The following is a 13,204-nucleotide window of genomic DNA, read 5'->3' as shown; positions in this document are numbered from 1 at the left end:
CACACACACACATTATCAAAGTTCTTCAGCTTGTTTTTCCACAGATGATGGAGGCTATATTTCCCCACATTGTGATTCTTAAATGAACTGTCGCCGAAGAGAATAAGTTTTTTGCATACTTGTGTCTTCTCTCCATTGTGAACATGAAGTAACTCCAAGCTAGTTCATTCACAGAAAGTTGACGTAATCATCAGGTTCTGAGGGTGAATTTTTCTTTTCCCAGGTTTTCGTGTGTTTATTTCTTCCTCATTTTGAACCATTCCCTGGACCAGCACCATTCTTGTTCACCTTCTTCTTTTTCTTCTTCTTCTTCTTCTTCTTCACCTTCTTTGAACAAAGCGCCAGAATGAATGTTAGAAGTACTTAATCTGCATTTGTAGCCATTCCCACTAGTGTCAGAATATATCATACATTAACAGCGTCTTCTTCACAAGACAGGTTAAATTGACAAACTTAATTTGTATATGTACAGGCTTGTTTGAGAAATCTGTGCCTAGATAAGAGCAAATTCGGCAAGCAGGTTCAGTTGTTTATGAAGGCCTTAACATTACAAAGGAGTTTTACCTTTGTTGTTGGGAGAAAAACACTCTGTATGCCATGTTTCTGTAGGAGTCTGCAGATCTTTACAGAAACCCTCAAGGCAACTTGCACAGTATGTTATAATGTCACCTTGTTATGCAGAAGTATTAATATTTTCACTGCAGAGAATTGGTAATGGTACAGTCTTCATTGGGTTTAGATTGCTTTCTCTCCTAGCATTTTAGCAAGTACTGTATCTGCCATTGATAATACCAAGACAACAATTGGCTTACGATCCAGAATTACTAAAATTATTTTCTTATAACATTGTACAGGATTAAATGATAATACTGATCACTTTTCCCTTTGACACTGGTAATAACAGAAGTTTGGAGAAGTTTGGAGGACAGGTAATTTCTTTTTTTTCTCTCTGTGAAGTGGAGTGGGACTTTAATATCATTAGATATCACAACATGACACATTGTCAGTAAAGTGGTATACACAGTATATGTATGTGCCGCCCCTCACCTTTACATTTCTTGTATTTATTTAATGAGTGCCACAACTTATTCATTTGCTCATTATAAATTTTAAGAAACTTGTTTTGTAAAACAGCGGCACTGAAAGTCATACAGCAACATTTACTTAATAGTGGTTCTTACATACATCCATTGTGTAGCTAACACAATGATTATAGCACTCCTCTATAAATGTTTCAGGTTATTGCCAGGAATGGTGAGCATCGAAGCAACAATTCTGTAGGGGCAACAATCAAGTTTGACGGATCGGCAGTTTCTGTCTCCGTCAATGACTTGCGTGCCAGTGCTGTGAGTGAGACGGCAGTTTCAGTTGCATGGGAGCGCGTTCCCGATGCTGACGGCTACATCATCAAGACGCGCTCCCGCGTTCCCAGATATCCTGCTGTCCCTTCAGTGAACACTACTCGGGCCAATGCCACAGGTCTGTTTCTGCTGGGTTTGTCTCATTAACTGTTAAGTTGGTGTTACGATTTAGGATTTAGCTAGGAAGACTTATGGGCACATTCCAGCTTTCAACAGTATCTGCCACTGTCATTATCATAAAAGAAACTGGCTGTCGAAGAAGTAACAGAACCTCATAGTTGTAACTGAAGTAGTGGTGCCCACTGAAATTAGATATTGCATTGCCACCAATGGTTGAACATCATTTGCAGCTTCTTTGTTTCCGTAATAGTGAGCCAGCTGTCCTTCTGTAGCATTTAGTTACATTGGCTAGCTTGTGAAAACAATTGTAGATGAATCTTAGCAACATTAATAAACTGCAACAAAAAATTTACTTTGCTACTGAGGGGGCTCTGGATGGTAGAACCACGAAACGGTCTTGAAGAATATTTAGCTTCAGTATGTTATTTGTTAGTAAACTCTTCCTTATTTGGGAAATAATTGTCCACAGGATTATATAATCATGAATCTCTAGTAGTAGTAGTAGTAGTTGTTGTTGTTGTTTTGTGTGGTGCAATGGCCTAGTGCAAATCTGTTGATCGGTCACCACTTCATTGACTTATATTTCCCTAAAATACTGCAGTTACCCAACTGGGAGGAGGGGACCTACAGTTTGATGTGTAATCTGAACCCTGTGTCATTTCTGTTTAACCTCCAAATCATTGAGAGGTGAATGTTAGATTAAAAGGCAAATTGAAAAATCCATGGTCTGACAAGGATTACATCCTGCAACCCTTAGGTTTCCAGGCAAGCACTTCACCACTAGACCACCAGGTCCAACATTTATTACATGATCACATAAGATTTTGCTTCCAGTTTGGATTTCAGAATTACACTGAACTGATTTGCATATATTTTTCCACAAGTCTTCATAATTTTATTGTTCTAAAATATCTTCATTGACAAAGCACAACACTGACACTATTATGAAAAGATGAAATGCTGAGTTTCAGATGGGCACAATGAAATGACCGTTACATACAAGCTTCCTTGCTTATTCTGGAAATAAGTGTCCACTGGATTATATAACCTTGAATCTTTATTACATGAACTTATACATTACAGTCTTTTCATTATGCCTGTCAGCAACTCAACATGTCATCTTTACAGTGAGTAGCAATCTGTTCTTATCAAAATATTATTGATACTGCAGCCAGGATTTTCCATTGTTTGAAGCTTAACATTGAATACTCTAAGGCACTTTCTAAGTGATCGTGCTGTGTTAGAATCTCCATACAGCACTTGTTGTGACATACAGACATGTGCTTGCAAACTGCGACTGTTGCATGCAGCCCATAGTACTTCAAACAAATACCAACACAGCACAAACAAGTATTTGTACTAACACATAATATAGTATGCAAAAATATGGACCTCCCCCTCTCCGTCTCCTCCTATCCCTCGCCCTCCGTCCTCCGCCCCCACAGCTTTGTCTTGCCACCTTCTAGTCTCTGAACGCTCCACCAAACAACTCTATTCTCTATCTCAACTCGCACCTTGTTATTCCTTCCCTGCTCCACTCTACATTGCTGCTTTTGTCCAATGCAACAGTTACAGTCTAACCAGAGCAGCTATAGGTAGTAGGCATATGCACTTCAGGTGTCCTGCATGTTTGAATTTGTTTGTTTTCCTTTCTTTTCTGAAGAAAGCTTTGGTCGAAACCTCAGTGTGCAACAGTCTTACCATTGCGCCTGTCTGCAAGTAATATGTCCTCTTTACAGTGGATCTGTCCTTTTCACAATGGAAACAAAAGATGCTGCAGATGACATTTCATCATTGGTGCTTACCTAATCTGTGCTCACAGTTGACAATATTATATCAGTTACTTCTGTGTGATTCTGCCACTACTTCATGCGTCAGTTGTTTTCCTGAAGAAGACTGGTGGTAATTGTTGATTTTTGTATACAGTAAATGTAACAAGTGCTCAGAGAACCTTCAATGTTCATGGGAATTAACTGTCGTCATATAATGCCAGACACATTAACTTGAATGTTCTGTCAATTAAACTATTAAGCAGAAATCTGAGTCTCACAAGTTCAGCTTGACACAAGTGTTTAATCAGAGAGGTGCGCTTAGTCGATTGCAGTAGAGATTTTCTAACAAGCCTTTGTGTGTGTCCTTACTCGTGCTGTGTCCTTCCAAGTAATTAACAACCTGTGTTTTGGTTTATGCGGAACATAAAACAAAGATGAGGATAAGAACACACTGTGTACATGCCATTCAATGACTGATTATTAGACAGAAAACACCACACGTTACATTTTAATCTGAAGAAATATCTAGAAAAGTTTCATAAAGTGAATGAGCAGTTTTAATTCCTTAATGTAAAATCTTAGTAACCTCATTTGTATCATTTTGACAGAAACCCTGGCTGTCATGTTTTGGTTGAGGGCGTTGCCACTATATGTCACCTTTACTGTGTGCAGTTTTGGAAGCTCCAGTACAAAACACGCACTTTCAGCCTCTGTCTTTTACTGTTGTAGCTGTAAGAAAGAGAGATGCACAGTATTGGCTCAAAAAGGTCAAATATGATAAGATAAAAGTGATAAAGGGCACAATAGCCATGTCAGATAAAGAAATAAAGGCAAGCATTCCTAGACAGTGGCAAGAACCCAGGGCAGAAACAGGAAGGAGAACTTACTAGTTCCTTCCTATCATAAAAGAGAGATCCAGAATATCATACCTCCTTATGACCAAGGGAGCTATACAGTACGGTTCATATCCCAGCTGCTTACTGAAAATATGACAAATGACACACAGGTGCTAGTGATTGTGGAGTGATTGGCACCACGTATCACTTTGTCAGGGAGTGTGTCATTAGACAAGCTATTATAGAATGGGACACGAACATCTTCAGCAATAAAACGATCTATAAAACAATAAGCAATGAGAAACTATGCCACAAGCTGAATTCCCTGATAGTTAAAATATCAGTTTATAAACTGAAAGCCTACAAGGTTGAGAGAGAACGAAGAAGAGGCCTTATGTCATACATTGAGACACATAATGGCAGAACACCACCTACAACTACATTCTGGAAGTAGTGAGGAAGTGAGCCTTGGGTAGGCCCAGGAAAATTTTCCTGAGACAGTGGCAGCCATCCCCAAGCATCTCTACACCTTGGTTAACACAGCAGTGCAGCCCCTGGGAATCTCGAGTTATACCTCAGTGTGCTGGGGCCAAATTATTCAGACTAATACCTTGGTTCTGATACCAAGTACAGTAGTGTAGTGTTGTATAGTATTGTAGTCTGGAATTATAAATCGTGAAATTTGTGGTCCAGCAATGCAGCATAGTATAGTATAACGGTATTATTGTTTAGACAGTGCTTCTGAAAACTGAAGGGTATAGTGGTCCTCATTTTTAACATTGAATTTAGCAGCTCAGGAATGGAGAAGAATGTGGTGTTACTTCATTCAAGACCGAAAGTGGCATCAGTTAATCAGATCACAGACAAACGCTCACCATTGGTTAAAGATAAATGCATCTACTGTGTTCCAGCCAGCCCCTCCAACTTCTTACGTTCACAGGAGACCACTGTTAAATACTTTGTTTGATTTATGAGCTACACAGAAACTAAAAAATAACATAAATTTCAGGATAGTGTAGTCAGAATCCAGTGTACGAATATACTCGGGATTTTTTTAATGGTGATCTTCAGAAATTTGTATCTCATTATTTTGAGCTTTGAAAGTCTTCTTCATGTGTCTTTGTGTAATTTCATTCATTAAAGAACTTTTCTCATTAATAAAAGAAAATATTTTTTGGAATGTAAAAAAAAATCAACATGTTAAGGTGTTAATGTAACACATGCAGTGTACCTGCAATGACTTGTCATAGATGTGCTGCGTCCTACTGGAGGAAAGACTGGAAACGAAATGAAATATGTGAATTCATTTTAATTGTTATTATGAATATAATTAATGAAACACTTTGAAGATCATGATAAATCAATTGTAACACTTTCTTGTGAGAAACTGAAATTCGTCACATAGGTTGTTTCCTACTACAATATTACTAAATAGATTTATGCCGATGATGATATCCACCATTTTGAGAGCGAATAATGTTACCTTCTATTCCATTTGTTAAAATTCTTTTGAACAATTGCAGCATCTCGATTAATCGAGTGTACGTGTGAGACATTGCGCGGCCACATACCTGTGGCTGTCACCTGATAATTGTAATGCCGTCAGTCAATGGGTTTTGAGTGTTTTTGTTTGGATATAAAACTTTTCTGTTGCGCAGCTTTGCTGTCACACAGTTGCTGTGTCAGATATACAGATTTATCAATAGTAGCCCAAAACTAGTTGGCCTGACTTGGCTAGTTCTGGCAGCAGTTCTGCTTTTGGAGATGGGCTCACAGACGCAAGGACCAAAAAGTTGTTGTAGAGGTCTTAATTCCTAGTGGCGTTATAAAGAAAGAAAAAAATGGAAAAAAATGTAAAATGGAAAAATTAATCATTTCCTGGGAGGGAAATCTAATATATCACACATCCCCTGGCTGCAATGCAACACTTTCCATCAAACCAAACAAGTTGTTTACTGTTATTAATCACTGTGTGTTTATTTTCACAATGCCTTTTGAGGGATTAAACCTTTGCCAGATGAATTTGCATCGATTAATACTGCATGTACACTATGTGATCAAAAGCATCCGGACACCCCCAAAAACATAAGTTTTTAATATTAGGTGCATTGTACTGCCACCTGCTGTCAGGTACTCCATATCGGCGGCCTCAGTAGTAATTAGACATTGTGAGAGAGCAGAATGGGGTACACCGTGGAACTCGCAGACTTCGAACGCGGTCAGATGATTGGGTGTCATACGTCTGTTTGCGAGATTTCCACACACTTAAACATCCATAGGTTCACTGTTTCCAATCTGATGGCGAAGTGGAAACACGAAGGGACATGTACAGCACGAAAGCGTACAGGCTGACCTCGTCTGTTGACTGACAGAGACCGCCGACAGTTGAAGAGGGTCATAATGTGTAATAGGCAGACATCTATCCAGGCCATCGCACAGGAATTCCAAACTGCATCGGGATCCATTGCAAGTACTATGAAAGTTAGGCGTGAGGTGAGGAAACTTGCATTTCATGTTAGAGCGACTGATCATAAGCCACGCATCGTGCCGGTAAATGCCAAACGACAACTCGCTTGGTGTAAGGAACGTAAACATTAGACCATTGGACAGTGGAAAAACGTGTGGAGTGACAAATCACGGTACACAATGTGGCAATCCGATGGCAGGGTTTGGGTATGGTGAATGCCTGGTGAATGTCATCTGCCAAGGTGTGTAGTGCCAACAGTAAAATTCGGAGGTGGTGGTGTTATGCTGTGGTTGTTTATGTTTTTCATGGAGGGGACTTGCATCCCTTGTTGTTTTGCATGGCACTACCACAGAACAGGCCTCCATTGATGTTTTTAAACACCTTCTTGCTTCCCACTGCTGAAGAGCAATTTGGGGATGGCAATTGCACCTTTCAACAAGATCAAGCACCTGTCGATATTGCACGGCCTGTGATGGAATGGTAACACGACAATAAGATCTCTGTAATGGACTGGCCTGCACAGAGCCCTGACCTGAATCCTATAGAACACAATTGCAACGTTTTGGAACACCATCTTTGGCCAGACCTCACCGACCGACATCAGTACTTCTCTACAGTGCAGCACACCATGAAGAATGGGCTGCCATGGTCCCAAGAAACCCTCCAGCACCTGACTGAATGTATGCCTGCGAGAGCGGAAGCTGTCATTAAGGCTGAGGGTGGGCCAACACCATGTTGAATTCCAGCATTAACGATGGAGGGCGCTACGAACTTGTAAGCCATATTCAGCGAGGTGTCTGGGTACTTTTGATCACGAAGTGTATATGTTGTAATATGACTTTGAAGTGAACTGCCTGGTAGAGAAAAAGAAAACACTGTTTCCAAATGTGGTTTGTACTTTTGTGGAAGGTTGTTGACTGAAGGATGAACAAAAATTTAAGTATAAAAGTAAGGGTATATGTATATGTATATATCACTTTAAATCCTAATAACTGTGTTGCTTCAGCCTACTCTGTTATACACTGTTCAGTCACATTAATGTGACCACCTGTCAAATGCCTGAATAATCACCTTTTGCAGCATGAGATGTGCAGGAAGTGTGTGAATGAGGATCTGGAAGGTATTGACAGGGATGTGGAACCGTGCTGACTCAAAATACCGTGGCCAGCTGCACTACGTTTCTCATTTGAGGATTCCTGATGCCAACAGCCCAGTCGGGGAGGTCCCACAAATTCTGCGTTGGTTTTTAATGTGGGGAGTTTGGTGGCCCGGGGAGTACAGTAAATTCATGTTGGTGCACTTCGAAGCACACTTGTACTCTGAGAACTGTGTGACACATTGCATTGCCCTATTGGTAGGTGCTGTCATGCTGAGGAAAAATAACCTGTTTGTGGGAGAGGATATGGCCCCAGCAAAAGATGGATCCTTACGCTGATCCATTGTGCCTTCCAGAATGATGAAATCGTCCAGGGAATGCCACAAAAACATTTGCCACACCGTAACGCTCCCTCTTGCAGCCTGGACCCTTCTGACGGTGTTGCAGGGTGACACGTGCCAATGGCCAACTGTCCATTGGAGCATAAAACAGGATTCATCTGAAAAGGCCACCTGTCACCACTAGGTGGATGTCAAATTGTGGGACTGAGGTGCAAAATTGTTGCATGAACATGGCACCTGGTGCTAAGACCCATATGCAGCAACATTCCTTGAATGGTCATTGAAGAGACACTGTTTATAGCCTCTGGGGAGTCAGTTGTTCCACTGGTGCACGTCTACTCGTCCGTACACATCTCGCAGTTGTCATTCACCCTGTCTTCTATGGACCGTGGTGTACTTCAGTTACTTTGGTGCCGGTTGTGGGTGGTGCCATTTTGCTATGCATTTTATACTTTAAAGACAGTGGCAAGTGAATGGTTTACAAACTTAGCCATTTTGGAATTGTTTCCAGCTTTGGAACGAAAGCCGGGGAGCGTGTCCTCTCAGCTGTCGTAAAAATTGCTCTGTTTTCACATTACGGCAATGGCTGTACATTTCTCTGTGTCCAGCCAACATCTTTGTGCCCCTGGCATCTGTGAGTGGGCACTGAACATTGACATTAAACATACTAATGTGACTGGACAAAGTAACAGATGTAATATTAACATCCACAGCTCTGGCATAACCAAAGCTTTGATCATTTTAAAACTTTTAATCTCTGTAACCAAAGATCTAAACAAAGCTTTAAGACTTGCTCTGAAATAATGTTTTTGTCTTGCTGTTGTTCTTAACAATAATTTGTTTCACTGCATTGTCTTTGTTGCCTCAGTGTTTACAAAGTATTATGGTATATGCCATATATCACATCAGAGAAGGGTGTACGTGACCACAGGAGGTATTTCATTTTAGTTATTTTACTTATATTACTTTCACAGTGACATTTTTTCATTCTTCAGTCAGAGAGCTCCACAAACCGTGATCCATTTTTAAAATAGTGTTTTGTTTTTCTCTACTAGACAGTGCCAAAGGTCACTCCCAAATCATAACACAGTATAGACATGCCATGTTAATCCACATGAATGTACCTGATTATATAGGTTGTCCTTCAAAATGTGTTGTGGAAATAAAATGTTTGTCCAAATAGACTTGATGTTTCTTTTACACTCACTTGAGCAATTTTATCTCTGCTGGTATCTCATTTTGAGCTGTCTTAAAATAAATGGAGAGACAGAGCTAATTTTTCGTCCTTCGGTTAATGTCAAACGCTGTGGACGCACAGAGAGCACTTGTGTTTGAAACAGATTTTTCCAAATAAACTGAGAGTTTAAAAAAAGATTGGCATGCATGGCATTAATTATCAACCTGTTTAATTATTTTATGTTTATGATAGCAGAAGGATATTTAAAGAGAGCATGTCTGACAAGGTGAGGAAAAGATTGCTTGAAACAGTTGCATTGAAGTTTTGGTATGAGAAAGGGATAGGTATGAAAAGGATAAGGTGTATAGATACTTGAAGGAAGGAACCACCACTTAAAGATGTGGATCAGAAGACACAGTGCACATGGAGGTAGCTGTAGCAATATACTATGATAAAAAGAACCCAGATTCAGTAATATTACTACCATTCTGATTACTGGTTTAGATGTCTGAAGAGACAGGTTTTCCAAGATCTGTTCAGTTTAAATTTGATATGTTTGCCTTGGCAAAATGTGTAGAAGCAACTGAAAAACTCGTTATACATCATTACTGATTTCATTTTGGAGTAACATTATAAGGAAATATTGTTTAGTTTTTATGAATGAGCTTTTAGCATTTTGCAAAACCAAACTTATTATGCAAACACTTGTAAAGTAAAAATGCCAACATTTTAACATGTTTGCTACTGTACTACTTTAAAATGTCATTTTTATAGTTCTGCTATTACTTTGTAGCATTGGTTAAAGATTACAATTAATGTTATAGCTGCTTTTGGTCTGGTAATCAAACATACTGAACATTTAGGAACCAAACAAACTGAACATTTAGGTAGGGCCTATTTAAATGAGGTTAAGCTGTAACTCTTACTGTTCACAGCCCTCTGATAAACATTGAGATAACAAATTGTTCCCCTGAAGGGAGAGAAAAAAAAATCATGCGAATTTTATTTGCTCAGGTGGTGCCAGTGATTGTGTTAAGGTGATGGGTTCAACAATATTTAACAGCAGTCGTTTTCAGAATGAGATTTTCACTCTGCAGCGGAGTGTGCGCCGATATGAAACTTCCTGGCAGATTAAAACTGTGTGCCCAACCGAGACTCGAACTCGGGACCTTTGCCTTTTGCGGGCAAGTGCTCTACCATGTGAGCTACCGAAGCACGACTCGCGCCCGGTACTCACAGCTTTACTTCTGCCAGTATCTCGCCTCCTACCTTCCAAACTTTACAGAAGTTCTCCTGCGAACCAGGAGAACTTTACAGAAGTTCTCCTGCGAACCAGGAGAACTTCTGTAAAGTTTGGAAGGTAGGAGGCGAGATACTGGCAGAAGTAAAGCTGTGAGTACCGGGCGTGAGTCGTGCTTCGGTAGCTCAGATGGTAGAGCACTTGCCCGCGAAAGGCAAAGGTCCCGAGTTCGAGTCTCGGTCGGGCACACAGTTTTAATCTGCCAGGAAGTTTCAGCAGTCGTTTTGTCATGCTATCCACTAAGTGTATAAGAAACAAGTTTGACAATATGCTACTTACTCCTCCTTTTCTTTGCAGTTGGCAAACTATCTCCAGGAGTCAGATACTTATTTATTGTGTCTGCATACCGTAAGAGCTTTGTCGGTCCAGACAATGTTGTGGAGGCCAAGACTTTAGGTGAGTGTAAAGTTACTGTTACCTCATTGAAGTGTAAACTTTTTCAGTACCTCCCACCTTGCTTCTGAAACATCACTCATTCCATAGGAGTGACTCTGTTGTCATGCAACTCCTTCCTGTACTTCCCTTGGCAATCTCCCCCCTTGCAACACCTTACCACACCCGCACTTTCCAATACTTTGCCTATTGTGTCATAATCCCTCTGCGTCATCCTCACTTTCATTACATTGCCCTCCTCAACAGATTTCACCTCTCTCTGTAATGTTCTGACTTAATAATGTTCTAATGTTCAGTGTCCAGTTACTGCTGAAATTTCATTATTCCAATAAATTTCACATGGTTTGTGATATGGATTCTCACAAATAATAAAGTCACAGTGTTCAATAACATTTGTATTTTACTGCTATTTATTTGATAACTTGGGTACCTGTGCAAAACTTTTGCAGTGTAAGTAATGATGTAACTGTATTGCAAGTAATTTATAACTTTGAACCATAATAATTACAATTTCTTGTTGTTGAAGATGAGCATAATGATAAATATGAACATAAAATACAAAGTAGTAGATAAATGTGAAATGTATAGGTTAGAACATAGTTTTCACTTCTTACTTACATAATGAAGACCACAATAACTCACTGTATTTTGAGGTTTTAATTACACTTTGTGCTTTAGACAAGCACGTTAGGCCATAGTAGCAACAAGTAAATCACAGTTCAAGGTAACAATGAAAACTATTTGTTGTTTTGGAAAGTATATTCATGTAGAAAAGTCAGCTTGTCCAATGGGTAGAGATAATGGACTACTACAGTTGTCATTGTTATTATCTGTTACAAACACAAATTATCCAGTTTATAAAATAGTATTTGTTAGAAGGTAATATGAAAAGGAAGTTTCTCATTCATGATTAATAAGTTAGCTTCGTACAGTATAGGTATGAAGCTGGATATCCATGATGCCCTGTTGCCTATGATAGTTAAGTCTCTTTTATGTTAAAATTTTTCACAAACATTAAGTTCTAGTGTAAAACTGGCACCCAATCTTAGAAATTGGCTAAAGAACCTTTCTAACAGTACGTCATCCATCCCTGTATGATTAGTATGTGGTGAGAAAAAGGGATGCTGACATGGGGAAATAATATATGATCAGTACAATGGTCCAAAAGCTAACACATTGAAATAGTTGTAGTTAATACAGAAATATTAATTTGCTGCCATGTGATTCTTAAGTAGAATTATGGGCAGAAATATCACAAAGGCTTTTTACCAAGTTTCAGTCCACTGTGTGGCAAGTGCTATTCACCATGTCATGTGATAGTTATTTCAGCACATTACTTGCTGATACTTACTGTACTGTGCAACCCATGCTCGAGCTTTAAAAGTGTGTGTGTATTTACACCAATACTTCCAAAACTATTTAATTACACTTATTCTACACAATTCATGCTAACATAATTTCGGCTAACAGCCTAATATAATGAATATACATTTCCATATTCTTTTAATATCGTTCAGATCTTACTTTTTTGTAGCGAAATTTAAAACAGTATTCCTTATTTCACTTTTTGTATGAACAAAGGAATCCTTTCAGTTAAAATAATTTCAGAGTTATTTTGTATTAGGTAAAACCAAAAAATTTCTGTAATCAGGAAAATTTGCATTTTGAATCAGTTCTACATTGTTTCAGGAAAGGTTTATAAGTATGGTCAAAATTTTAAAACACATTGTTGTATTTTAAACATAGCTGCACAACAGCAACGGTTCCACGTAATAAAATTAAAACAGCCGACCAGTTGCAATGGATAAAGAATTCTTTACCTAGGTTTCAACAAATTTAAATTTGTCTTCTTCAGAAGGTGGCAATTTTACATTAGTAAGGACTAATGTACCATCGCCGTTTTTACAAATGTTGGCATAGATCCATTTGTCAAAATTAAAATATAGCCCTAGAAATAGGGTTTGTCATGTAAATATAAATTAGTACATGGATCTTGCAGAGCTCACAACCGTGAGTCTGTTAGCAATTAATTATACGCACAATTGGAAAGCCCCTGGAAAAGATAAAATAGCAAATTTCTGGCTAAAGTAGTTCACCTCAACACATTCACATCTATCTAAATTATTTAACAGTTACGTTGCAGACCTATACACAGCCCCTGATACACTTACACAAGGAATAACTTATCTGAAACCTAAAGATATCAGAAACCTAAAGATCAAGCAGGCACGGCAAACCCAGCAAAATATCGCCCCATAACGTGCCTACCAACAATATACAAAATATTACCTTCAGTCATTACACAGAAATTAATGACACATACAACACAGAACAAAATTAT

General features: G+C 39.0%; 1 protein-coding gene across 2 annotated transcripts in view; it reads left to right on the top strand.

Annotated features, from left to right (window-relative positions):
- The window catches only part of LOC126210428 (sortilin-related receptor-like), a 204,193-nt gene that overhangs the window by 136,755 nt on the left and 54,234 nt on the right, over positions 1-13,204 (top strand). For both annotated transcript variants that reach the window (XM_049939658.1, XM_049939659.1), the window contains exons 25-26: positions 1,239-1,479; positions 10,768-10,866. In XM_049939658.1, the coding sequence (XP_049795615.1) occupies positions 1,239-1,479; positions 10,768-10,866 (340 nt within the window). The remainder of the gene's footprint in view (positions 1-1,238; positions 1,480-10,767; positions 10,867-13,204) is intronic.

Source organism: Schistocerca nitens, chromosome 10, assembly GCF_023898315.1.
Source record: "Schistocerca nitens isolate TAMUIC-IGC-003100 chromosome 10, iqSchNite1.1, whole genome shotgun sequence".
Taxonomy (NCBI): Eukaryota; Metazoa; Arthropoda; class Insecta; order Orthoptera; family Acrididae; genus Schistocerca; species Schistocerca nitens.
The sequence above is the reverse complement of the archived record's forward strand: the minus strand, read 5'-3'. Positions and strand labels throughout refer to the sequence as shown.